This window comes from Coffea arabica, chromosome 7e (genome assembly GCF_036785885.1).
Source record: "Coffea arabica cultivar ET-39 chromosome 7e, Coffea Arabica ET-39 HiFi, whole genome shotgun sequence".
Taxonomy (NCBI): Eukaryota; Viridiplantae; Streptophyta; class Magnoliopsida; order Gentianales; family Rubiaceae; genus Coffea; species Coffea arabica.
The window spans coordinates 5,820,600-5,847,165 of record NC_092323.1 but is presented as its reverse complement, the minus strand read 5'-3'; the positions used below and the strand labels follow the sequence as shown (position 1 = coordinate 5,847,165).

The window sequence follows — 26,566 nt, the reverse complement described above, 5'->3', positions numbered from 1 at the left end:
AGAGAGGAAAAAAAAAAAGAAAAAGAAAACTCTTTCCTTTATTTTCTTTTCCAGTTTTAGAAATTCTCTTCTTTTTCGGATATTTATTTGTTATGAGTTTTATTAAAGGTGCTTGATATGCATTTATTAATATACCTAAATTCCATTTGACATGTTATGTGTATACATATACTAAACTTTTTTTTTTTTGCTCCATACTAATCATTATTACCTTCCCCTAATCTTATATTTTAAAAAATCTAACACTAAAGCATATTTTAATAGTAGGAACTATTCTATTGTAGCTTCCTTTTCTTTTCTAATAGTAGGAACTTACCATTGATTTACACTTTACGCTACCGGCTCTACTGCTGAGTTTTGTGATCATGCAGTCCGAAGTAATTCATCTAAATAAATTATTCCATCAACTATTTCAACAATAAAGGAACCTTGAAAACAGCTGCTAATATCTATGTATTAGATTATTTGTAATCGAATTCACCTAAATTTTTCCTTATCAAACAAACAAAAAAAAAAAAAAAAAAAACGTGATTTGTGTGTTTACATTTTAGGAAGGCAAGTAGCTGTCAAAGCAGCACTTATCCATGCCCCCAAGAAGTGGAAATTTTGATCACGCCTCAAAATAGCTGGCTGGTCATCGCGTATGCACAGAACACTTGGAGTTTGGGTTGGGCTCCTTTCGTCGAATTACAAAATTGGATTGTTGGGCCTAGCTCTATGGAACAAAACATATCATTTCAGATGATGCTCTGCCCACACATGGTGCTAAATAGCCCGGTCATGCTGCTTTATCCAAACCTTGCGAATCAAAATGAGTACGTATTCCCTCTAACTTTTAACAATTCGGGCCACATTGAGTATTCCTTTTCTCATTTTTTTTGGGCCAAAACCTTCTGTTTGTGTGCATTTCATTGAACTCGGACCATTCTGTTCTTCAGAAGTGAACAACCCAACGTTGGGCCTTCTAAGGAGACCAGGCTGGCTAGTGGCTATGGCTGGATGATAAATTACTTTTCCGAGCTTCTCGAACGATATTTTCATGTAGCATTGCTATTTCTCCTACGAAGAAATGGAAAACCAAATAAGGCTGTGCACTTTACTTTCAGACTGATTTAATTTCACCGAGTCATGTTAAGAAAACTTCTGTTTAGTACTTAGATGAAAGAGGTTCGGATAAAAATTTTTCTTCCGATCACTAATAGAGAAGAAGTCGGGGGCAAAAACTTATACCACGGTCCGAAAATACATGTTTAGTACAATGATATGTAGTTATTGCGTTGCTTCCCTCTCAATTGATATGCATATAATTTTGACCAGTTCATCGCCGCAGCCATCACTTCTGGCTGAGGGCTAAAATTACAAGCTCACGAGTTTGGAATATCATCAGTCATTCCTGGTTGATAATTTACCTAGCTAATATTTTCAGATTTATTTACATTTTTGTGCTACTGATTGGTTAGACAACACTTTAGTTCAAGAGTCATTTGCTTTTCATCGCGCAGATTCTAAATATAGCAGCTAGCGGCCGTTTTTGTCAACCAGATATATATATATAGTGCACAAAACTGGTACAGAAGAAAGAGACGAAATTCTACAGCTGGTCGCAAAATCATGGGTAAAAAGGCAGCTTATTTGCTCTTCACGACCTGTGGCTTGTTTCCCAATCATCATAAAGCTTGCATCCCATTTCACAAGTTACTCTTTCACCTCTGCACGGGATAAAAAATATGATCTCAAAAGAAATGCTCTGTATTCCTCCCTATTCTATAACCCAAAAACACTTGAAATTCATTGCGTTCGGCTTGATGCAAATCTGTCCTCGGACTTTAACAGTTAAAACATGAGACGAATCACTTTTTAAGTCAAATATACAAGTGTTAGATAGCTTTTGTTGATCATCCGTTTGAAGACAAGCACCGTTAATTAATGGATACGAAGAATAAACCGACACTCATATGCTGAGTTTGTAATATTCATATGTGTGATTGTGTTCTACAAGCATTAGATAGAAAAATATAGCAGCACGTTTTTAGGTGAAAGGTTTTAGCAGGAACAAACATATATAGCTGTCCAGAATTACAAGGAGAATTGAAGCTGCCCCCCTCCCGATCGATACATCTCCGTCTTTGGAGCCCAAAGGGCCACCAATGCCCGGCCTCCTGTTTCAGCAACCATCTGACTTCCTCGTCTTTATTAATCCAAGTATAACCTTCCAATCATTAATTACAGCCACACAGGCACAGCCTATATGGCAACCAAAAAAGTTTGGAACCCATCGCAAGAAATTGAATTGAATGCAGGAGCATGTGAAAATCGCCCTAAACTTCAACAAAGTCGTGGCGTTTTCCCGTCAGAGGCAGAGATGACCGTCATTATCATCATCAAAGCTTCGTAAATGCTCATTCTCGACGCATTGGCGTGGGGGTGGTGTCTGGTCCCCCAACCTCGGCCTCAACACTTTGCCTCTTTTACTCGTGAAAAATTGACAAAACAATAATGGGTGTTGCGAAGAAATGGATAGAAAACAAGCAACATTTACCTTTACATCTCTGCCACTTTCCATTTGCGAACTCATGTTGTTATCTCTCTGGTTACTGGGCTTGCAGGAAACCTTTTTCCAAAGATACCAATTCATAACATTTGCGTCCGTGCTTTGCGAAAATAAACAAGCAACGTATCATTTTTTTCATCAAGTTGCAGGATTAGAATCCGAGAGAGGAAAGCTTTGGGTTTGATGTTTCGGGACCATTTTGTGCTGCTAAATTTTTTAAGGGACCACTGTTTGGGCACCGGATGAAGAAGCATGTAGATCTGACTTACATGCCAACACTATTTAATTATTAGTCCGTGTAACGTACTACTCCACCATGAATTTTCCCCATCCTCCTTTTACTATATCTTTCCTTTTTTTTTAACATCCTATTCATCAATTTCGAAAAGGCAAAATAAATAATTTTCGAAAAGGCATAATAATGTTGAAATATTTCAGGAAACAACTAATTATTATTATTGACCTCACCAGAATTACCACTAATCACAAGTACTTTTCCTTGTTTCTTAAATTTCCTGTGAATCTTGGTGTCAGAAAGGCATAAACAAAGACAAAGCTAAAAGGGTCGTGCGGGGATAATAAAGTTGACAAGGAGGATTTTAGTCACGTTGTTAGGAGATAACCGCAGACCTATCGAAGGTTGACAAGGAGATAATCAAGATCGACCACTAAGGAAGATTTTAGAGAATAATTAACGCCTTAAAGAATTTCATACACAGTTATAATTAAGAAAGTCAAGATATGTTTTGAGAAAATATATTTTAATTCATGGTATAGTTTAAGTTGTATTGAAAACTAAAATAATCTCTTCATATGTGTGAATTTTTTAAGGTGTAAATTCCTCTTTTGTTCTAATACAAGTAAAATAAATAGTTTACGTCAAGAAATTTACACCTTATAAAAGTTTAACCTCATTTTATTCTTTATTGTTGTTATAAATTTCATAATTAGGATAATATAAGGGTAGTATTGGAACAAAAGTTTTATCTTTCTTGTATTTCCTCCAAATGGGTTAAAATATTACAAAATGTCAATTTAAGGGAGATAAGTGAGATTTTAAAAAATTTATGGGGGCTGAGTGATATTAATAAGAAACCTGGGGAAGGTTTCTGAAGTTATCCCTAATTTTAACGTTGTCAGGTCTGCGGTACAGTAGTATAGAAAAATTCAACGGAGATCACAAAAAAGAAAAAACTACGCGCGTAGAAGTACGTAGCAGTAACATGTAGCTGCACCAAACTCTTCACCGGAAAAGAAAAGAAATGAAAAGAGAACCTTGTCGACTAATTTAAATAATTGAAACAGTTGGCTGACGTGGCTGCTTGTCTGAAATTAAGGTGCATGTTGCCTTGGTACAAAGTGAAAAGTGCATGCACTTCTTCGCCACCTGATTTTAACTAGTAGTATATGTTTTTCTGGTGTTCTTATCTAGACGTCCTTGTTGATTCCTGATTGTCGACAAAAGTAAAGTTTGAACTCGATAATAAAACCTAGAACGAACAAGGTTACGGACGGAATGAATTCAAAGGCATTTGCTTCCCAGCAGATGGTACTAGTGTGTTGATGCTTCCTCGTCTAAGGTACATTCCATAACCAGTAAGCACCCATTGCACTGGTTTTTTTTTTTTTTTTGGGTTTGGAGAGGGGAGGGTGGGGAAGGGTTGGATGTTGAATAATATTTACCACTTAAAAAGCCGCCCCTGATCACTTGTCTCCTGTCTCTTCAACTCCATGTGTTTAAAGTTTATAAAGGGGAAAATCGTTCCCAACAAATTTTCACATTTCATCGCTCACTTTTAAAATAATAACTTTTACATCTGTTACAAAATCAAGTTCATAAAATTTGATCCCAACTTATGGTATGTTTGGATTGCAAGTTTTTAAAGAAAAATTCCTACGTCTTTCGTGGACAATTTTCCAATCACATTTGTACCTCACATATATCAAATCGCTACAATAATTTTTCTACAAAAAAAAATCCAAAAAAATGCAATTCAAACAAGGCTAGATTTTAGATTATTTTTTACTCTAAATCCACCACGTGACTCATGTATGGTAATTTTTTTTTGAAGCAAAAAAGTTAAATCCTATTTGTAGTTAAACAAATAACATAATCTGTATTTATTTTTGTTTTTAAAAAAGTAAGATCTGACTCGAATCATTTTTTTTCCTAAGAAAGTGGAATTGATTTTTTTTCCACCAAAAAAATGACATTTAATATTTTGTGGACATAAAAAATGAGTACATGTGGGTCACATAGTGATTTCAGGTTAAAAAATAGTTAAAATTTTAGATTGAAATCAAATTTTGATAATATGAATTTATAAGGAACGTAAAATTAATATTTTAAAAATAAAAAAATATTTAATAAAATATGAGCAAACGTTTAGAATAATTTTTCCGTCGTCATAACCAATGTAAATCCTAATTTACATATGATCGCATAGGAATGAAGCCTCACAACCCTGTTAATAATCCTTGAAGTCAATCAAGTTTCGTGTAACGCGGCTCACGTAGCAATTGCATTATTCTCGGGGACAATGGAAACATCAGAAAAATCAGGCTGGTGGCTTCTGTGTCGTATCTCTCTCGGTCCACCAGCCAACACTTGCCATTATCTGGACTAGATGCCTGCAAATTGGGTGGTCCTTCCACATACACACATATTATGGTACCATCAAAATAATAGTCCTCCTAATGTAAAATCGCAGAGCATATTTGTATTTGTATTTATATTTATAAAATTACATGTACAAAATAAATACAAATATACATTTCATGCCTCGTATTCGTATGTCTAATTAAGATTCTTCTTTTTCTTTTGGATTTTCGTTGAAACATGATGATTATAAAATAACCAAATATATAGAATCAGTCGCAGTAGCAGTTTAGAATCAAGCATTTGGGTTGTGGGCCCACTTCTATCTTCGGGAACAATCCCATCAATTATATTTTTAATGTAATTTGGTGCGAAGGAGTCGTGGTCCGTTTCTCCTCCACACAAAAAATAAATAAATAAATAAATAAATAATACTACTATTGTAGTTGTTTTTGGTGGCAGTACCAGAGTAGAGTAGTATGTACCATAAGCAAAACCAACGAATGGAAGTCAACGGATCAACGCCACGACCGCCCAATCGGGGCCCCGGGCAGGGCAAGGCGGTTGACATATAGATACCACGTACTATTATTTACTACCAGGATGAGGAAAGATACGAAATACTCGTAGTAGCTTTGCCATGAAACTATATAGGAGGTAAGTAGAGTATAAAATGATTCCAGGAATTGAAAAGGAAGCGGTGCAATCGTAGTACGGTAGAGTGTGAAATTGTAGTAGGATGAAAGATGTAAAAGGATTCCCAAGGAAGATTTTACCGGCCGGCTGCTTATATTATTTATTATTATTGATAAAGAGGACGAAGAATCCAAAGTGAAATTGCAGTTCCCATTTATAGCAACTGCAAATGAAAGCTAATCGCGCGGAGTTTGCCTAAATCTCCTCATTCACAAATTAGGCATACCTTTCCAAGTCAGATTCAACGATAACAAATCAGACATACTTTATCAAGTATTCAGCCAGTAAGGTGTTTGCATATATTAGACGTAATTTGTCTGCAAAAAAACAAACCGCCTGTGCCTGTACCCAACCACTTTTTTACGCCATCCCATCCAATACCTTTAACTACTTTACAGTTTTAATTAATTGGCTGTTTGTTTTTCACATTTTACATTCATAGGTTAAAAAAAATGTGGCTTTCATTTCGGAAGTCAACAATAATATTCATGATTAAAAACTAATAAATCTGCTTGTTTGGATTGCGATTTTCCGTCGGAAAATTACGTCGTTTTCCGTGATCATATTTCCCTATTACCTTTTTCCCTCACATACATCAACTCGCTACAGTAATTTTTTCATGAAAAATCATGAAAAATGCAATCCAAACACAGAGAATAATGAGAATAATGTGGCTTTCATATGTCGAAGTTGGTACTTGAGCTGTTTAGAACAACCTTTTATATTGCGTTTGGATTGTCTTCTATTTCACTTTATTTATACTTTATTTACGCACACTGAATTGCTTGCATCATCAACACATTTTTCAATCACCTTTTTATCTCACATATATCATATCAAAAAAGTGCTAAAATACTTTTTCACAAAATTATCTCAAATAATTTACAATCCAAAGAGATACATTTTACTTGTTGTGTTTTGGTTTTTGCCCAACATACCTAAATCAAGTATAGGTGCTTAAAAAAAAGCATTTTATTCAGCATATTCCGCTAAATCTGTGTACCAAATGTCATTACATATTTATTTGTTGGTATATTAGTGTAATCTTATGTCCAATTTTCGGTTCTTGTTGTCTTGAGTTGTCAATTTTATGAGTGCCATTTAACCGTTCTTTCTTGGCCTTTTTATATTTGTCATGGATGGTGGTTGCTTGACACATAAAGTTCTTTATCTCCTAAAAATCAAGTAATCTAACCACGCTTGCTGCTAATAATTGTTGACTTCAAGCACGTTTCCATCGCTATGGAATTTTTTTCGTTTAAAAAGAAAACTTTTAGGTACCCATTAAAAAAAAAAAAGTAAAGGCATCATGTAAGGGGCACGTGGAGGTACAGCAAAATGCATGCAAACTTGGTACGGCAAGATTTGTGCCCAAAATAGGATTTTTTTTTTATTCAAGAAATGGGTGTATCTCAAGGTTCTTAATTCTTATGCATTTTATTCTTAACTCTGTTTAGGGGTATCAAAATGAGTGTGTTTGATAGGTTTGGATGGGTCATAATTGGATCAACTGATTTATACTCATTTAAATAAATGAGCATAAATTAGTATTCATTTATACCAATTTATTTAAATGGGTATGGATACGTTGCCATTTATGACTCACTTAAAATTCTACTTTTTTTTTTGCATGTTATTTAACAAGAAATAACGATACTTTATTGTTATTAGATTGTTAAGAAATTTAAATTTATTTGCTTAATACCCGCTAAAAATTGAGTTTAAATGTATAATTATTTTTAATTGAGTATAAATATGTTGTTCGAGTCAGCCAACTATTCATCAATTAAATGGGTTTAATTTGGTACCCATTTAAACTCATTCAAAATTAATGATGAATTTGAGTGGATTAACATAATTGTGTTGTGATTAACACATCTAATTTTGTTGTTATTTTTGCATTGACGGTAAAACTATTAATCCTGTTGTTATGTACGTACCAATACAACCTAGTGCTCATCATAATCAACCATTTTTTTCTCAGCTTGGTGCAGTTACTTGTTGATAGAATTGATTGTGGAACTTTTAACACCTGAATGTTGAACTACGATCAACTGATCAGTTTTGTCGTGAAGGGATTGTATTAGACTACTAAAGCATGACAGATGGGCAAAATTAGATGGTAATAAATTAAGGGTGCCACTGTGCCTAGCTACCTGAGGTTTGAAACTAGGGTACCACGTGTATAACATCGTACGCAACTATGTGTGAATAAGGCACCCATACCCACAAAGGGTGGCTGGCAGTAAATACAAAATTTAACCTTCTTGACTAAAAGGCGAGAGAACATCGTATCGGTACATGGAACATAATTACTGTCAACGAGCGAATTGAACGCAAGTTAGAGAAAGGCGGGCCTGGACTTTGAATGAATTTATAATCGGTGGGGAGTGTGAGGTATAATGGCCCACTTTTCAGGACTGTTTCCACATGTAGTAAACCACCACTTTTTTTTTTTTGTCGCAACGATAGATGTCCTATAACCTAATCTAACCTAGTCTAAGGGGAAGGGGAGGGGGTTCGATGTGAGTACAGACTCCATCGATGAAAGTCAATAAAGACCGCCACAAAATGTGGCAAATATGTGGGAGGCAGGGATTGAACCCCTGACCTCCAGCATCACCTTTAATGGTGATGACCACTGGACCAAATGGCCAGTGGCTAGTAAACCACCACTTGAACCACACCCTCGTCACACTTCCATTATTGGAAGGTTTGTCTTAGGAACATCCTACCGGAAAATATTGATGATAGTATTTGGAATATAAAAAATTTGTCGAGAAAAACAAAAAACAACTCTAACTCAAGAAAAAAAAAAGAAAAGGGTTGAAATATATGAGATAATTTCATAAACCTTCCTTGAATTTTCTAACTATTTCACCGATCCCTCTAGATATAAAAAATTGTACTAATCTCTTTGAGATTAATTATCTTATAATATTAAAATTCAACCAACAATTAAAAAGTGATATTATGAGAGAGAAAATAGCATAATTTCACTATTATCCCTCATCTACTAAATTATTTAGTTAATTTAATACTAACTCACTCATTAAAGAAAATTACTAAAATTTGTTGTTTATCATTAGAAATCAAATCATATATAATATCAAAAAAATAGTATATCATTTTATATTCTTCAATTAATGCAAAATTTAAATTATTCTTTTCAGTTATATACCCATTATTAAGCATAACCAGCAACAAATAATCAAAAAAATTTGTAACAGAAAGTGAACTTTAACATCATAAATATCTTTACCAACATATTAAGATTAGTCGTTGAGATTTTTATGGTATTAAAGTTCACTCTATGTAATGTTTTGGTTGCAGATTTTTTTGATTATTTGTTGTTGATTATGTTTGACAATAGGTCTGTAATTGAAACGAGTAATTTAGATCTTTCATTAAGTGAAATAAATAGAATGATAAACTATTTTTTGGTACCTCGTGTGATTTGATCTCTGATAATAAATAGTAAATTTCAGTGTTTTTCTTTAATGTGTAGGTTGGTATTAAATTAAATAAATAATGTAATGGATAAGGGGCAATAGTGAAATTGTATTATTTTATCTCTTTTAATATCACTTTTTAATTGTTTATTGAATCTAAATGTCATAAAATAATAAATTTCAAAAGATATTCATGTAATTTTTAAAACTTAATGAAAAATCAGTGAAATAATAAGAAATCTTAGGGGAGGTTTATGAAATTATCCCGAAATATATAGTAGTAGATCAGAGATCAGATGGTGAATGGACGCAATGGAGTTGAGTTGAGGGAACTGTTTGGAATTTTGTCTGGTGCGTTGTGACGTGGCCAGTTTTTTTCTCTACCTTGATTTTCCCTTAATAACCCTTAAAGTCACTGGGCTCCACTTTATTTATTTATTTCTTTTTTTTCCGACGATGTCCTTTTATGTGTATTTGGTTCTGACACGACCTCTCCGCCTCCAGCTTCTTTATTGGGTAATTTTTTTTTTTGAAATTTTAATAGTGGTAATTCTAAATTATTCCTATGGTGCGAATGATGTCAAGCATGATGATACGTTAATCTACGAATCTAGCTATCAATCTATCCTCTGCTCCAGTTGGCTTCTCTAGTTTTTACCCAACAGTCCGTTCCACGCTCTCCATCTCGCTTTGTTTAACACGAGCGCCCCAACCCCAAGCGCATTGCTTGGTTCATCGGGCATCCGCTCCAGTCGAAATAGCCCAACGACCACAGGCACAGAACAGTGCTTTAAAAAAAAATATTTAAATCGTACTCTTATTATATATTCTTTTGATTAATCTTCTATATACTCACAGTGTATACACTTTTATTATTAGATGTATGACACATAATTCGAATTTGAATTTGAAACTCAAATTTTATATATGTGCCGTATATTTAACCGTGATAATATATATACGTTAGTGTATATAAGATTTACTCATTTTTTTAATTTTCTTTTCCTACACATGTACACTAAATATCATCAATAATACATACTAGAAATAAGTGGCCTAATAAACTTTTTAACCTCTAAAATTTACATCTATATGGCAATATAACTCAATGAACTCCTACTGTGTTTATAACAACTAGTCCCCCTTGAAAACAAGAATAGTTTATGAAAGATTTTCATATAAACAACTAGTCCCCTACGTTTAATTGGTTATTAAATGTCCAAATAGTAACTAAATTTACTTATTTGATTCTTTTGTTGTAGCCATGAAAAATCTAATAGTTTGTTGATAAAAAGTGGATTAACTCATATTTTTACAATTTTCTAATATTAATTGGCTATTAATGGCTTTCATTGTGAAGTGATATAAGGGTTTCTCCGATAGGTAGTCAGTGAACATTTATTATTACAACTAAATCATACAATATACTATGTAAATGTGTAGACTCACAATTATTACTTCGTGTTCCATCATGTAATTTTATAATTTAACTTTGTCATTCCAAAAATTAATACATAAACTCCATCTCAACGAGTGCCTACTGAACATTTATTGGACCCATTTTACTTTATATGCAATTGACTAACGAAGCTCAAGTGAAAGACAACATCTATAAGAGGTAAAATTGCTAAACTTGCAATGTTTTTTTAGTAAAACAAAATACCAAGGAGCATTAAAAGCGGAAGATAACTTCCATTCATGAAGATTATCTTTTTCTTCCGTATGGATATAGTAAACATTAACTTATAGTAACTAAAATTTTCAATTTTATAAGTATTTGTTGATAATTCAACTATTTTTTTATTGTGTTTTGATATTACATCATAACTAATTAAGTATTAACTTAACTTGGTTTTTTCTACAAAACACAAAAAGACCTAGTTGAATAACTGGATTAAAGATATAACCCTAAACCAATGATACTTAACTTTTATTAGCCAACTATTTTTGTAAACATAATTTTCTTTTTGTTTTCCAACATTTTTTTTACCATATTCACTTCTAGACATAGACGTTACTCATATAAGATTTTTGTCTAAAATTAAGAATTTCTAGTATTTTATATTAACATCTGACACATTAACAACATACTCTTTCTGGGCCACGAAAGACATACTTACGTAGCCATTATGTTGTTTTAACTACAATTTCAAATAATGGTTAAAAAAATATAGGAAGCTATTAAACTATTCTTATCATTAAATTTTGATTATACAAATAGTATAAAATGTTTTAAAGAGTCCACTAACTTTATAAATGAATGAACTCATGGTCATTTTTTTCATTTTACCCATTAAGTTTCTTCAATGTGGTTAAGTGACTTTTTATGTCCATACTTAATGTTTTAAGAAAACAAAAAATAAAAGAAAGAGCAACCTTGTGGTATTAATTATTGTATTGTTATTTATTTTCATTATTTCTTAAGCATTGCTATGAGGGAAGTATTAGGTTGGATGGTAAGATAAGAAAAATTGTAAATAGGAGGTCCACTTGGATTCAAAACTTCTCACTTTAAAAAAAAAGCATTGCTCTAGGATAAATGGTAGGTTTTTTTTCTTTTTTATTTTGTAAATCATTATTTATATACGTAAAAGTCCCTAAGCTTAATAGAATCAAAAGTATTAATCTGCAAATATTGATATAATGACATAATTTAAGAAATTTTAAAATTGAGTGAGTTATTTGATATATTTAATAATTATGTTGTCAAATCCTTTAAGATTAAAAAAGTTTAATGGCTTTCTAGATAGCTAGGCGAAATGAAATTTAAGAAGATTAAGGTACACATTTGCATACTCTTCTACCTAAAAACGAAAAGGTTTATGTTCATGATATAAACGACCAAAATAATGCCCAAGTTAATATTATACCCTTGAAGAACTCTTCAAAATATAGCTTTGAAAAACTATCCAACTTCGTAAAAATTCTATATGCAACAAACTAACACTAACGTTAACAGCGAAGTAATATGTTCAAAGAGAGAGACAAGAATTACAACCGAGTGCAGAGGTAGTAGTAGTAGTAGTAGTAGTATTAATAAAAGCAGAAAAAGGGGTGAGAAAGGGACAAAGGGTGCGCATGAGGAGGCGTGCGTAAATTTGGGACAAAGGGAGAAGACCTAGTTGAATAACTAGATTAAAGATGTAACCCTAAACCAATAATACTTAACTTTAGCTTAGCTTGTAAACCTAATTTTCTCTTGTTTTCCAACAAATTTTTTTTTTTTGACCATAATCACCTAAAATTACGACAGGATGGTACTAAAAATCTGTCAGGGTTGTCCACGCGCTGTGCAAGTGAGAGTGGTGCAAAGGGGGAGTTAAATAAATACGAGGTACATGTTCAGAAGGCCATTGGTCGCTGGGAGAACAAAAGAGGCAAATGGTGGCCCTCTTCCCGTACTCTTGGATTGGACTTTTCTGGAAAGTTTTTCCTTTTATTGCTATTATTCCCATTTCCTTTTCTGAGACCAAACCCTCCTGCCCCTCTGCCGTGGCCCTGACTCATAATAATTCCTCACAACATTATCCCCAAAATGCCCTCCTGTCTTGTTCCTATTCACTCGTACTCCTTTAACTTTTGTCCAAATGGTAAAAGCAAGGTGAAATAAAAGGTGAATGTGAGCGTGAAATGTGAGCCAGGTGGTACCAGACTAGTACATTTGTTGCAGTAAATTTTCTGTCTTCAATTTATTACTATCCTTTTCTTTCCCCTTCCAGCCATAATATGTCTCTCCCTCTCGTGTGCTTCGACGTGTTGAATAGTTAGTAGTGTGTGTGTGTGTGTGTGTGAGAGAGAGAGAGAGAGAGGGAGAGAGAGATTAACGGTGACGTGAGAGTGAATGAACGAAAGGGAAACGATAATTAGAGTTACTAATAAAGGCAGTTGAGTAAAGAAGTCATCCTTGTAGGCTAGGAGCTGTCCATTTCCATTGGTGGGAAAGTAGAGAGGGAGTGGGAGAGAGAGAGGAGAGAGAATGCTTTTCGATTTGGTTAACGTCGGAAAGTTGCGTAAGAAAGAGATGTTCTTTGTTTACCATTTCCCTCTTTGAACAAATCGTCAATAAGAAAAGAGAAAAAAGGGAAAATGTATGGAGAGGGAAGGCCCAACACCAAAGCTGAGAGAGAGAGAGAGAGAGAGAGAGAGAGAGATAAATAGATAGATTTTGAGATCAGTAAAGTAGTAGTACGAGCATAGCAACAGTATGGTTGTAGTAATAGTTGTAGTACATTTTTAAAGAAAAAGAGAAGCTAAATGGAGAAGCTAGGGCAGGCATGTATAAATGGAAACAGAGTTAGAAACTGTCAAACCTCATTTATGAATGATTGAAACAAAACATCATACAACACACATGGAGATATATAGACGAAGGGTTTTTTTTTTTTTTTTTTGTGGGGCTGGGGATGGGAGGGACTAGGGCGAGGGGGTTTTGTGTGGTTTCCTTAACATTTATGAAGTCATTGAAACTAAAGAGTGCCACTTGGAATGAAAATGAATGAGTAGAGGGAGTTTTAGAATGAGAAAACAACCAGCACTTGCAACTGGTATTTACTATAGGCTGAGACGAGATAGATAGATACATATAGATGGATGGAGAAATTAATAAGGAGTGGTGGCTGCTTTCGGCCTAGTCTTCTCAAACTGCCCTCGTCTATGCTGTATTGGGCAGCTAGATGGGGATACGCGAGATCTAGTGAAATATAGTGCAAACTAACATTAACAATAACAACAATAACAGCATCTCTCCTCTTAAAATCTTTTTATCTCTTCTCCCTTCCCTATATACCAAGTACTAGTACCAGAGCCTTTTTCCTTCCTCAACAACAAACAACAAACAACAGCCAGCAGCAACAACAACAACCACAACAAAAAATCTCTCCTCCGCTCTTTCGTCCCCTCCCCGCCCCCCCCCCCCCTCCCCTTTTAAGTCGTAGGTTTCAATGTTCTTTATTTCTGGGCAAGTCAGCCAGCAACTTGCAAAGCTCACACTTGCCCATTTTTTTTATTATTCTATTCCTCCACCACCAACCTTAGAAGGCCTCCTCAACAAATATATATCCTAGTACACAAAGAATCATATACAACAAGAAAGACAAAGAAGAAAGAAGAAGGGCCGAATAAAGCCAGCTGCACAATACTGTTGCTTGCTGCCCTCCCGAAATTTCGGCTCCTTCTGATAATCTTGGTACCTAGCTTCAAAGCTGATCATTCAATACTCCTTCGGGGTTATTTAGGAGCCGAACCCAGCAGGGAGAAATGTGGGATCTAAATGATTCACCGGATCAAAGATGGGATGATGAATCAGAAGGCTGTTCCTCGCCGGTTGACGGCGACGATGATAAGGGAAAGCGGGTCGGATCGGTGTCAAATTCGAGCTCGTCTGCTGTAGTAATCGAGGATGGTTACTCGGATGAAGAAGTTGGAGAATTACGAGGAGGTAGCAGAAAGAGAGGTACTTCCACCAGTAGAATCTTTGGGTTCGCTGTGTCGGCTCATAACGACGACAACTGCTCGTCGGAGAGCGACCAACCACCGGTGACGCGTCAGTTCTTTCCGGTGGATGAGTCGGACATGGGAGTTGGCACCTCATCCGGCGGCTGCAACGAAGGTGCGAGTAGTGGTTCTGGAGTGCCTGATTTGCCCAGGGCTCCCTGGGTTGGAGTAAAATTCTGCCAGTCGGAGCCACTTGGCGGCGGCGTCTTAGGGAAGTCCACGGAGGTTTCTCAGCCTCTGAAAAAGAGTCGCCGGGGACCAAGGTCTAGAAGTTCCCAATATCGTGGGGTTACCTTTTACCGGAGGACTGGCCGGTGGGAATCCCACATATGGTAAGCTCATTTTTTCTGCATAGATCAGTTCTTTTGATTATTTTTTTTTCCCTCCCTCTTTTTAAACCTTCATTTTTCTTTCCTTTTCTTCAACCTCCTCTCACTCATCAATCGTCGTCTTTCTTACCTTATTCTCGCATTTCATGATCCAGGGATTGCGGAAAGCAAGTTTATCTTGGTAAGTGGGTGCTACCAAAATATTGTTGCTTTGCTCAATTGTTACTATTGCTGCTGCCAGCTTAGTTTTGTGTTCAATTTCCTTTTATGCTTCCGTTTACTTGACATTTAATGGTCAAATGGGGTTTTCTTGAATATGGGATATAGGTGGATTTGACACGGCACATGCCGCAGCACGGTGAGTTACTGAAACTTTCACTGCTACTTCTACCATTCTTCTAGTACTAGTATTCATCATAGCTCAGTCAAGGAATTACGCTACTGGAGATTAATTACTTCCAAACAGTACAATCTTGCAATATTTACCAAGCGACCTCAAATTTGGAAATGTGTGTTTTACAGTGCGTATGATAGGGCAGCCATTAAGTTTCGAGGAGTTGAGGCAGACATCAACTTTAGTCTAGCGGATTATGAAGATGACTTGAAACAGGTAGGTCATCCATCTCTTCTAAAGAGAGAGAGAGAGAGAGAGAGAGAGAGTCAGAGACTAAAAGAAAGGAATGGAGAGACATGTTATTGAACTTTTACCCAGTTCATGATGACCTCATCTTCTAGCTTTGGTGCTTCCTTATCTTAAATTGTTGCTCCATGCGTCCTCTACACAATGGGGAAAAAAGGAGAGTGGTATATATATATATATATGTATGTAAGTAATATGATTCAATTTGTGTTGCAACAGATGAGCAATCTAACCAAAGAAGAATTTGTTCATGTACTTCGGAGACAAAGCACTGGTTTCCCTCGAGGAAGTTCCAAATATAGAGGTGTAACTTTGCACAAATGCGGTAGATGGGAAGCTAGGATGGGCCAATTTTTAGGCAAAAAGTAAATACTTCCATCCCTACTTGTACTGCTGCTGCTGCCGTTGCCATTCCTCATTTTCAGTCTTTCGGTTTCATTTTAGTTTATTACCTAGCAAACACTAGTGGGTACTAAACATAAACATATATGATCTCATGGTGACATAATTGTGATTTTGCCATTTAATATTCATGGTTCTTTTTGGTATCTAATTGAATGATACAGGTATGTTTATTTGGGGCTGTTCGATACTGAAATTGAAGCTGCCAGGTATGTTGTTTTTAGTTTTCGGTTAGATTTTGTTGCCTTATAAAGGATCAAGCATTCGAAGTAACAAGTTGCATATTTAATGTTAATTGTTTTACTGAAGAGGGCTAAAAATAAAATTAAAAAAAAATTTCCTGGTTCCATGCTGCTAGGGCTTACGATAAAGCTGCCATAAAGTGTAACGGGAAGGATGCTGTTACCAACTTTGATCCCAGCATTTATGAAGATGAACTCAACTCTAGTGGTAAATCAGCAACACGACAATTCTGCTAAAAATTTTCGCATTTATGTCAAAAGTGGGCTGCAACTAGTATTGTTTCCCTTTCATACAACATATATTGGCATCAAAATAATTCAAGAAATGTTTAAATCGTCCCAGAATCTGGTGGTGGTGCCGCAGACCACAATCTCGATTTGAGCTTGGGCAATTCGGCTTCAAAGTTAAGCAGCCATGGAGGGATGGCTCCGAATGTTGATCGTTCTAAGGACCAACATTCTGCCTCGATGCATTTCCAAGTTGATTGGCGACACCACGGATTCAGGTCCAAGGTAATTATTATATATTTAACGGATACTGTAATTATATATTTTTTTACCAAAGCCCAATTTTGAATCTGCCTTGTGAATATCTATCTTATGGCTCAAGTTCTTTATTGATCTCCAGCAGGAGAATCCAAATGATGTCGAATCCTTGAGACGGGATGGGTACAGTGAGGCAGAAACGGTGCAACTCCTCAGTCAAACACACCTGCATTCTCCCGGCTCGATGAAGCCTAAGGAAATCCAAAACTATGGGCAATTCAGGAGAGGCGGTGAATCCCACATCTTCCAAATGTTGCCACCGCAGTTCAATTCATCAAATTATCATGTATGTCATGGAAACTACGGCACTCCCTTAATTTTACTCTTCTAAAGCCTACTTGCGTTACTTAATCAAACTGCCACTGGTGTGAATGAATGTTGTTGCAGTTTCAGTTTCCAAGCAGCAGCAATGGAGGCCTAATTGGAGCTAATGGAGACCTTTCTCTTTCCACGAGCGATCCACACTGGCAATACAACCCTCCTCATTTTTACGGCACTGCTGCAGCATCATCAGGATTCCCACAGCAGATAGTAAGACCTCAAGATTGGACTCAGAAAAATGGGTTTCACCACCATCTCATGAGACCCTCGTGACCCCCCCTTTCCTTTATTATTCCCCCCCCCCCCCTACCCTACCATAATATCATATTTTGATTTTCTGCTGATCTGCCCTCAAAGCTCCTAATGTTTTGTAAGCTTGTAAAGAGATCAAAATGCTTTGAGAGGTTCTTTAATCTCTACCAAGGCCAACCCCCGCTCCCCTTCTCCCGGGGGGACTGTCCAGACACGCATATAGTACATTTGCCGGTACCTAACCTGAGGTTCTGATTGGAACCACGAAAGAAGTAGAAAGGGATATTTGAGATTTTCTACTGTGGTTAAATGTTGTATTAGTACTAGTCTAGTCATGACTAACAAACTCCGATGTTGTAGCTTAGATTCTAACTTCAAATGTGTCGCAAGAAAACATGTCTTCTTGTCCTCATTATGTATTATGTAGAAAATCAAAATGGTTGTCGAGACTCTCTCTTCTCAAGTCAAGTCCCTGTGGTGGTTGCGCTACTAATACATGCTGAATTAATCTTCTTTGTTATAATTTCCAAGTTCAAGTGATTTTTGGCTGCATCGTCTACTGATCAGTAGCGTTTCTTGTTCTTCTACTATTTAATTAATCTCTCTCGAGCATGCAAGAAAAGCTGTTCTTGTGTTCTCTCGCAAACTCTGATCTGATCGAGTTTCAGCAAAGCGTTTGTAACGAGGGTGTGGAAGGGCATGGGGATGTTTTTTTTTCCCTATGGCTTAGTTTTACTACCTTATTTAACGTACAGCAGAGACAGAGAACGTAGGGTTTTTTTGTTTTCTTCTTGGGGGAGGTGAAAAGAGATCAACTGTGAGAGGTAGAAAATGGGATTTTTACGGGAAATAACACCGTATAGTGATGAATTGTCACAATCGTCGGTGTCCTTTGAATCAGTTCTCTTCTCATGACTAAAAGCAGTCGGACAGGCATGGCTATTATGACGAGAGGGACTTGACCAAAACCGAAAACTGTTTCCAAAAGCTTTCTCAACCAAGGGCGTTTGGGGAGAGAACAAAACAGTGGAGGCCGATGGCTGACTTTTTTCTTTTTCTTTTTCTTCTTTTTTCTTGGCAACAAATATTTTATTATTGTTTTCTCTGATCCTGTAAGAAAACTATTATATTATTAGTATTACTTTATCCTCATTAGTACGTACTGCATCATGTGTTTAAAGTCAGGATTAAACACACAAAGAGACAGAGAGGGGGGGGATTTTGTGGAGCTGATAATCAATCCAATATGATACTATACTATATTGTAGTTGTGGGGGGGGGGGGGGGGAGGGGTGGGAAGGTAAGGGGGGTGAATGTGAATTTAATATTAGGGGTGAGATTTCATCATCTGGGGCGTCAGCATCGATTATAATAGTACCGCGGGCACACCCTTCCGTTTTTGTTTATTCGGCCTTTTGCATTCCCAATATTTTATTCCTACTTCTGTTGCAGCATTATGTTTATGTGGGCGCTTGTGCTAACATTTATGAGACACGGGTATTACAATAGTACTGCTACGACACCATTAGACCTTTCCAACACCAATCATTCAATTAAACTATGGTTTTAATTTTGTGATACGCAATCTGGTTTTGAAATTTTTGAAGTTTGCGAAGATTAAGACAGATGATTTGTGGAGCGCAGCGGAAGAGTCAAAAGAATCATACCTTTTGTTTTGTTTTGGTTTGAAGTTTTTTATTTTTTATTATATATATATATATAAACCATTCTGTTGTATGAATCTGCTTTTGTCCATTGCTTTTTGAGCGCACAAAACCAATAAGGTGTCCACCGCCGAGACAAAGGGCAAAGGCTTCCTTCCAAATGTTAGGTACACGGGACTGGCACTATATTATAGGGTACTCCCCTTCCACGTACACACCCCGTACTTAAAATTTCATTTCTATCGTACAAATAAAAATAAAACGGCCGTATCACCGAAGAAGGGACTAGTTCTATTTTATACCATCAAACTTGTATCACTTTATGCCATAAACTGCAATTTTGGATGCTTCACATCTTAAACTGTTAATTTTCGACACTTTACATTCTAAACTCTCAAAGTTTTTCAATTTAAATCTAATCAATTACCGTGTTGATAAAATTAACGGCGTAAAGGATCATACAAATCAATGATAATGTGTTAAAAAGTGATCATAGGATAGGGATAACAATGGGGTCAGGAGTAAAGCGAGGGATCCCTCCCCTCTTCTCCGCCCTGTGCTCTAAAATCTCTCTCCACTCTCGCCTCATCCTCCGTTTTTTCTGCCCCTGCCCCGCTCCATAACCCCTTGGAGTGCCCTAAGGTTGTGTAATTATATTTTTTTGTTTTGACATTATTGTTTTATATATATATATATAACAACAACAACAACATTATAAATCACTTTTTTAGATTCTTAACTAAATATCTAATGTGAAATCAAGGATAAAAATCACTTTTAATTCATTTCTCTATTTTTAATAACAAATCTAAACTCATAATCATCATATTTGTTTAACCAACTTACAACATGTAAAAAAAAAAATTGACGTAAACTAAAAATAACCAAATAATCATTTTGATTATACAAATTATAAAAATTGACTCCTCCCACAGGCACCCCATCGGCGTTGCCATTCATATCAAAGGAGTCAATGTATTACAATTAGAAGAAATAATACATTATCATTAATTTACACTATCCTTTTGTTTTGTTAATTTTTCTAACAACATTAATGATTTAAAATATACAAATCAAGAACGATATATTGAAAGTGTCAAAAGGAGCTGAGGGACCGCAACCAAAACAAAATTGTACACTGTCATCAAATCAATTTACACAGCCCTTAATCACGTGATATTTAGGGTACAAAGTGTTCAAAATTGAAATTTAGAATGCAAAGCGAAAAGTGGTACAAGTTCTAAGGTGCAAAATGGAATTAGTCCTAAAAGAAACAGTTGGATACCGCATCCTCTTCAAATATTTTGCAACGCAGCTTGTTTATGGACCGTCATAGTTTCATGACCCGTGCCATGATCCCTGTCTGTACGTATTTGTTGGCCGATAACTGAAATTAAATCCCAGCAAGCTCGGGGTTAAAAACATAAAAGGCTCATTCACTGTATCTAACTTGCATTAACCTCTTCTTCCTCTTCCTCCATCTCCTCTTGAAACAATCAAGAGAAAGAAGAAGAAAAGCTTTATCATCCCGGGCGGTCCAAAATCTGTGTATTCCCCAAGTATATACCGCGCGCCTTAAAAGGTTAAGTAGTCCAAGAAACTCAAAACCGTGGCTCGTGTCTGGGAACACAACAATTAATGCTGCTATTACTATAGGCCAACGTATGAAGACAGCAGACTCGCACTGCAGAGAGTTTTCGAGATTGTATGCAACAGGGTCGGTGAGGCTCAGGACCAGCTTCCTTCCTTAGATTCTTAACGAAACATCCCGCGATTAATTTCCATGGTCATCGTTTTGTTTAATTCGCGATTGCATCATTGTATGGGTCACAAGTCACATGTGGAGGCCCGGTTTGGAGTTGGTGGAAAACAATAAAGAAAGACAGATGTATGAAAGCGAAGGAATCAATCAAATAAGGCAAGGTGGCATGCGTTGTCTAGATTTCTTTGCGCACATTTAAGATGGCTGTTTCCCAATTTAGAAGTTCTTTTTTAACGGTTGAAAACTGTTTCCAGTGTAACAATGCCATGGCAGCTGAATATAATCTCATTTTCAAATTTTTTTTTTCTTTTGATAAAGAACCAACCATTTCAATGGAATCATGGGAGCAGAGCATATGCATAAGTGTAAGACAAGTCCCTATTCACCGAAGGTGGTCCTTTGTATGTTTTCATTTGTTCTCAATTGCACTATCAGAAGAAACAGTTTCGAAGAATTAAAGAATGGAAGGGAACTGTCATGTGCAGATTTAATCATAATTAACATCCCTAATTTAGAGTATCTTCCCATCTTCTTCTGGCAGGATTGAAATTTTGTTTAGACGGCTGAGATAGCAGGATTGAAATTTTTTTAGACGGAGGGTTGATTTTGTGGGTGAAAATATTCTGGAACGTGGCCATGGATGAAAAGAATTATATATTTGTCCTAGGACACGTCTTAGTTTTAAGTTTGGTAGAGGACCATAACCGGAGGAATAATTTTGCACTCTCAAAAAAAGAAAACGATTCGCTTACTACAGATACTTGTTATTTGGCCCGAAACGCATTCAAAGTGCATACAACACCGTGATGTTGCATGCTTTTTTGTGGTAACCTGTGATTGGGTCTATTCTCGTGTTTACTGCGCCTGCCGTCCCCAATTCCCCACTCAACTCGCCACACCGGCTACTACGACGCAATTTGTCATGTCTCCCAGCTCCGGACGTCACAGAGTTTAAAAGCTACCAGTTGCCACTTTCTGCTGGTCCCTAGGCTTTTCTTTTCTATCCACAGCACTCCACCCGTCCATCCGGCCCAAGCTTACAGCTAGATGAAGGAACAAAGCATAGGCCTCCACCACCCGTGCCAACTGCCTATTTGTTCCGTGTTTTCATTTTTTCAAAACTTAGATGCCGACATATGTATATTTATTTATATTATTGAGTTTATTTGTTTTAGGTAAGTGAGATGGCTTGAACTCGGGACGACGGTCTTATTTAGTTATAGTTCTTTCTTTTTTTTTTTTTTTTTCATCCAATCCAACCCTTTTCAAGTGCCTACATAATTAATAATCTATAAATAGATTGAGGAACAACACGAGTCCCTTGTATTTAGTGGAGGACACACAGGGGGGAGGATTGACTTAGTGTGCGCACGATTAATTTGTTGGGAGTAAATTTGGTAGTGCTGCAGGATTATTACGTCGTAGGAATGAGTTAAAAAGGCTGTTGAGACTTTCGTAAGAATGCAACTAATGCACGGCTTAGAAAATTTGTCAGGTCTCGTAGGATTAAGAAAGCAAATTTCGAAAGAAATAACCACACACAATTACAATATTATATATATATATATATATGCATGTACGATGTGACATACAGTAAGCTTTCGCAATAATGTTTGTCTCTGGTGGTGCAAATTACCACTCTTTTTAACATAGCAAAAGAAAGTTGGAATAGCATATGCATGTGCAGGAATAGGATACTTTTTAACCTCATCCTTAGCAAGAACATGGTTAAACCTTGGACTTTCCCTCTCGACAAAATTCGAGAGGTCGTAGATTCTTGGCCATTTCCCTTTACCGCTAGGTTGAAACTTTAAAGACACAGTCCACGTTTCGATTCACCGGGAAAAGCTTGCTGTTCTGTCGGTTTAGCCGACGAAGTGCTGAGAATCAGAATAAGTATATAATGGAACGATTCTTCTGGTGCAGCGGGAAAGCAGTGCGCGCGTCTTCAAGCACTTGTGCAGTAAATATTCGTTTAATAAAAATGTCCCTAATCCAATTATATACAAAGCTAAGCTAGCTAGTTTCTGCTCATCTTCATACTATTGAACATGGAGATCGACACAGACGGAAAATGAACAGGTTAACCCGGCCCGAAACCTGATTACATTTACATCTACGTACTCGCTGTCTTTCTCAGCCTGCAGCTTATCCGACACGTGTAAAAAAAGTACTACTAGTTTCGTTCTTTGTGTTGATTTTCATTACTACTAGTAAGTACATCTTTTGATTTACAGAAATCACATTCACATAGCATCTCAAGGGTCCCGAGAGATGGCGTCTATTCTAAGACGGGGGTGAGTTTCTGGTAGTATTTATTTAGTGCAAAGTTCGAAAACTCAAAACTCTCACGCTATCGAGTCTATTGCTCAAGTAATTAAAACGTGACCTTTTCTAAATTTGCAATTACACTGAATAGTGCTATCACTTTTCAAAGCTAAACTCGAACTCGAAACCTCTGAATGAATGAATCAAGATTCCCGAGGACGAGGAGACAAGAAACTTGAAACTCACGTATTGGTGCTGCTAACCGATACCAGTTAAAACTTAAAAGAGCTAGAGGTGAATCATGAATGAGCCCAGGATTTCTGAATTCGGACCAATATTACATTGTATACGTAGTATTAATTCTTAAACAGTTAAAAAAGGTACAAGCCTCGCGTAACAACAAACTTCAAAGTCCTGTTTAGATGGCTGTTTCTAAGAATTTTAATATGTATATATATATATATATATATATATATATATATATATATATATAAGATTAAAATGTGATTTAGAAACGTGTACAACGTAAAATTTTACTTTGAAATGTAGCAATCCGTTGAGCTGGCAAAGGCTGTTACGGCCTATACATGGCACGTTTGTTCTTCGTATTCACGTAGTGCTGCGATTTTAATCAACAGCAGTGCCATATAATTATTACTGGAAGACAAAAGAGAATGAAAGGGTGGCTCTGCTCAAGTAATGGTTGTTTGATAATGCTAACTGTGTGGAGAGCTACAAATCGAGGCGATGAGGATAGATGTGGTTTATTTATTTATTTACGTTTGTTTCTTTCTTTCTTTTTTTGGGAGAGAGAAGGATGGATGTGCTCATAAGCTTGATTGTGACTGAAAAGCTTAACTTTTAGAAAATGGAGGACAGATGAGATGAGTCATGAGAGCGAATATAAATGGGGAAAATAATCAAGGAAAAAGATGGGAGGTGGGAAAGGACTGGGGAGGTATTCTTGTTTTGTCGTAGCTAGTATTCGTTCCCATCCGACGTTTGTTTCCTGGACTTTCCATGTTTGGAAAGATTGACGACAATTGATGTATATAAAATTATATCTATGGGGTTTTTGAGTGGCCACGACGATGCTTATCATTCTAACCATTCCTTCCCTTTGCGTGGTCGTGGTGTTAATGTTAGATGGTAGAAACGAGAAAGGCAGCTGACGATAAGATCCATACTGTCCCCGTTAGGTAAACCCTCGCCTCCTTCCTTCTCTGTCGATTTCCTTCACCTTCATTATCATATATGCCCCCATACATGGTCCCCATTTCATGGGGGGTTTTTTTTTTTCCCACAATAATTTATAACATGATTATTGTTGAAAAAGTTTCAGTCTAGTGTTTAAGATTAAAACTCCAGAAATTTAATTTTTTAAATTCTACATCTTCCTTTCTTTAGGGAAGAAAAAAAAAACAAATATGCATAGCTGCATTATCAACTTAGTGGTTTACGTAGCATGTGTTACACTTGATCAAATGTTTCGCAAAGATGAGGTTGTCGAGGCAAGCGGAGAGGTTGTAGATTCAAGCTTCAGTAATATGTGGAGCAGTTCTTTTTTTTTTTTTTTTTTTTGAATTTATGTAGCAAATAGAAACTTAATGACAATTGTAAAATAGGTTTCCCTTATTGACTAATATATGTAAAAGGAATGACACTCATGTATTTTCTTTTCTTTTTTGCTAATAAATTTGTTACGTACAATAAGGCAACAAAGGCGCACCCCCCAAAAAAAAGGAAAAATCGACTTTGTTTGGATTGTAAGTTATTTGAAATATTTTTACTGTAGCACTTTTTGTGATGTGATGTATGTGAGATGAAAAGGTAATTGGGAAGGTAAAAAGGTGTATTGGAAACTGTAATGATGATGTAAACAAATATATTTTGGGAAATAAAGGGCAATCCAAACAAACCGCCTTTCATAGTTAACAGTACCAAATACTACATCTTTCACTTTTCTAGCCGTGAAGTGAAGGGCTGATTTTCTTAATCAAGAAGGTCTTCCTCACTCTTGTCATGCAATTCCAGGTGAACTATCTTACCATTTGAATTGGGATACATTGTCACAATCTTCTTTTGAGTGCAATGCGAATCTTTATTGAGAAAAATGCCCCTAATATATTGGCCTTTTCTTTTTATTATTCCCATTTCTCTTGCTTATTCTCTATTTTTTATTTTTTATTTTTTTTTTGGGTTATGGGGTTTACCCTTTTTCCCTCTCCTGGTACGCTCTAAGGAAAAAAATGAAAAGGTCAAAGAAAAGATTAGAACATATATCTTTCAACCAATATCTATCACTTTGGCAAGGATTAAATGGCTAATGAAGAAGTTTAAGAGAAGAAAAATCATATAATTATTTCAAGAGTTTTTAGGGTTGTTTTAGCCTTCTCATATACAACTATTGATACTACGCCCCGTCTTCATGACTTTCTTTTGCTCGGCCTCCACCACCTGCTCCACCTCCATGCTCATAATGGCAAACCCCACCCCCCCCCCCCCCCCCCCCCCCCCCCCCAAAAAAAAACCCCAAGCCCACAAAAAAAAAAAAAGGAAAAAAACACATTCCGGTAGGTGTAGATCTCTGATGATTTATCACATTCCTAAAAACCAACTTGTCCACTAACATTTCCATTAATGTATACTGCTTCGTTACCTTTCTTAATCTCTTTGGGTCTTTGCTGCTTTTGCAAATATGTTAACAGTTTTCAACAACCAGAGATGACCGCGAATTTCCAGTTAAGGAAACCGGACGATGCTTTATTGTCTAATGATTGCGACAAAGCCTGGAGGAATCTTCAATGTTTTGTGCCTACTGCCCCTGGAGTTCGACACTGGACTGAAAACGTCAGCTACCTATTCAACCCCGCATAAATAAGAGCAGACAACAACGTGGTTTTCTAGAATTGCGCACGTTTTGGTCTTCCAATCCCGACATTTTTCGCTCTCTTTCTTTTGGCTCTTAAATCTGTCAATTTGCAATTCTCCTCTCTTCCGCGGAAATCTCTGCGATTGACTCCAGTAGCGGAAATTAACTCCAAGACTTTCTTAATTAGGGAATCCCTTTGTCATTGCCATTTTAATAGCAAGAGTTTTTTTTTTTTTGTCGTATAAAAAGAATTTTAATTTTAGTCTTCCTTGTTCTGACTTCTTTTTTCCTATCCTTTTCCATTTCTACAAAAGCTATCCCTTAACTAATAATATGGGCGCAATAATTTCCTAAGAAATGTTTTTTGAAAAAGAATTTGGGCAATGTAAAAGGCATTATTCATTATAAGGATGGTTTTGAGCAATTTAACCAACCAACACGTAATCTTCCCTACTAAATTGCTAAAATCCATCTAGA

General features: G+C 36.2%; 1 protein-coding gene across 2 annotated transcripts; it reads left to right on the top strand.

Moving 5' to 3' along the window:
* The first annotated feature begins 13,757 nt into the window (after nucleotides 1–13,757).
* On the top strand, nucleotides 13,758–18,046 carry LOC113701900 (floral homeotic protein APETALA 2-like). 2 transcript variants are annotated; one of them, XM_072059576.1, is made up of 10 exons: nucleotides 13,758–15,123; nucleotides 15,276–15,301; nucleotides 15,448–15,478; nucleotides 15,643–15,730; nucleotides 15,980–16,125; nucleotides 16,327–16,371; nucleotides 16,521–16,612; nucleotides 16,748–16,917; nucleotides 17,033–17,236; nucleotides 17,338–18,046. In XM_072059576.1, exons 1-10 carry the CDS (start codon nucleotides 14,555–14,557, stop codon nucleotides 17,542–17,544), a joined length of 1,578 nt encoding a protein of 525 aa, XP_071915677.1. In that variant the 5' UTR covers nucleotides 13,758–14,554; the 3' UTR covers nucleotides 17,545–18,046. The 2 variants fall into 2 exon arrangements, with proteins under 2 accessions (XP_071915677.1, XP_027078593.1); XM_027222792.2 differs by having other exon boundaries at nucleotides 14,415–15,123; nucleotides 17,036–17,236; nucleotides 17,338–17,630.
* Nucleotides 18,047–26,566: the final 8,520 nt, after the last annotated feature.

Excerpts from the sequence above, each read along its gene's own strand:
- LOC113701900 (XM_072059576.1), top strand. The coding sequence starts at position 14,555 with ATGTGGGATCTAAATGATTCACCGGATCAAAGATGGGATGATGAATCA. Across the intron at positions 15,124-15,275 it reads CGGTGGGAATCCCACATATG|GGATTGCGGAAAGCAAGTTT; the intron begins GTAAGCTCATTT and ends TTCATGATCCAG. Across the intron at positions 15,731-15,979 it reads ATGAAGATGACTTGAAACAG|ATGAGCAATCTAACCAAAGA; the intron begins GTAGGTCATCCA and ends GTGTTGCAACAG.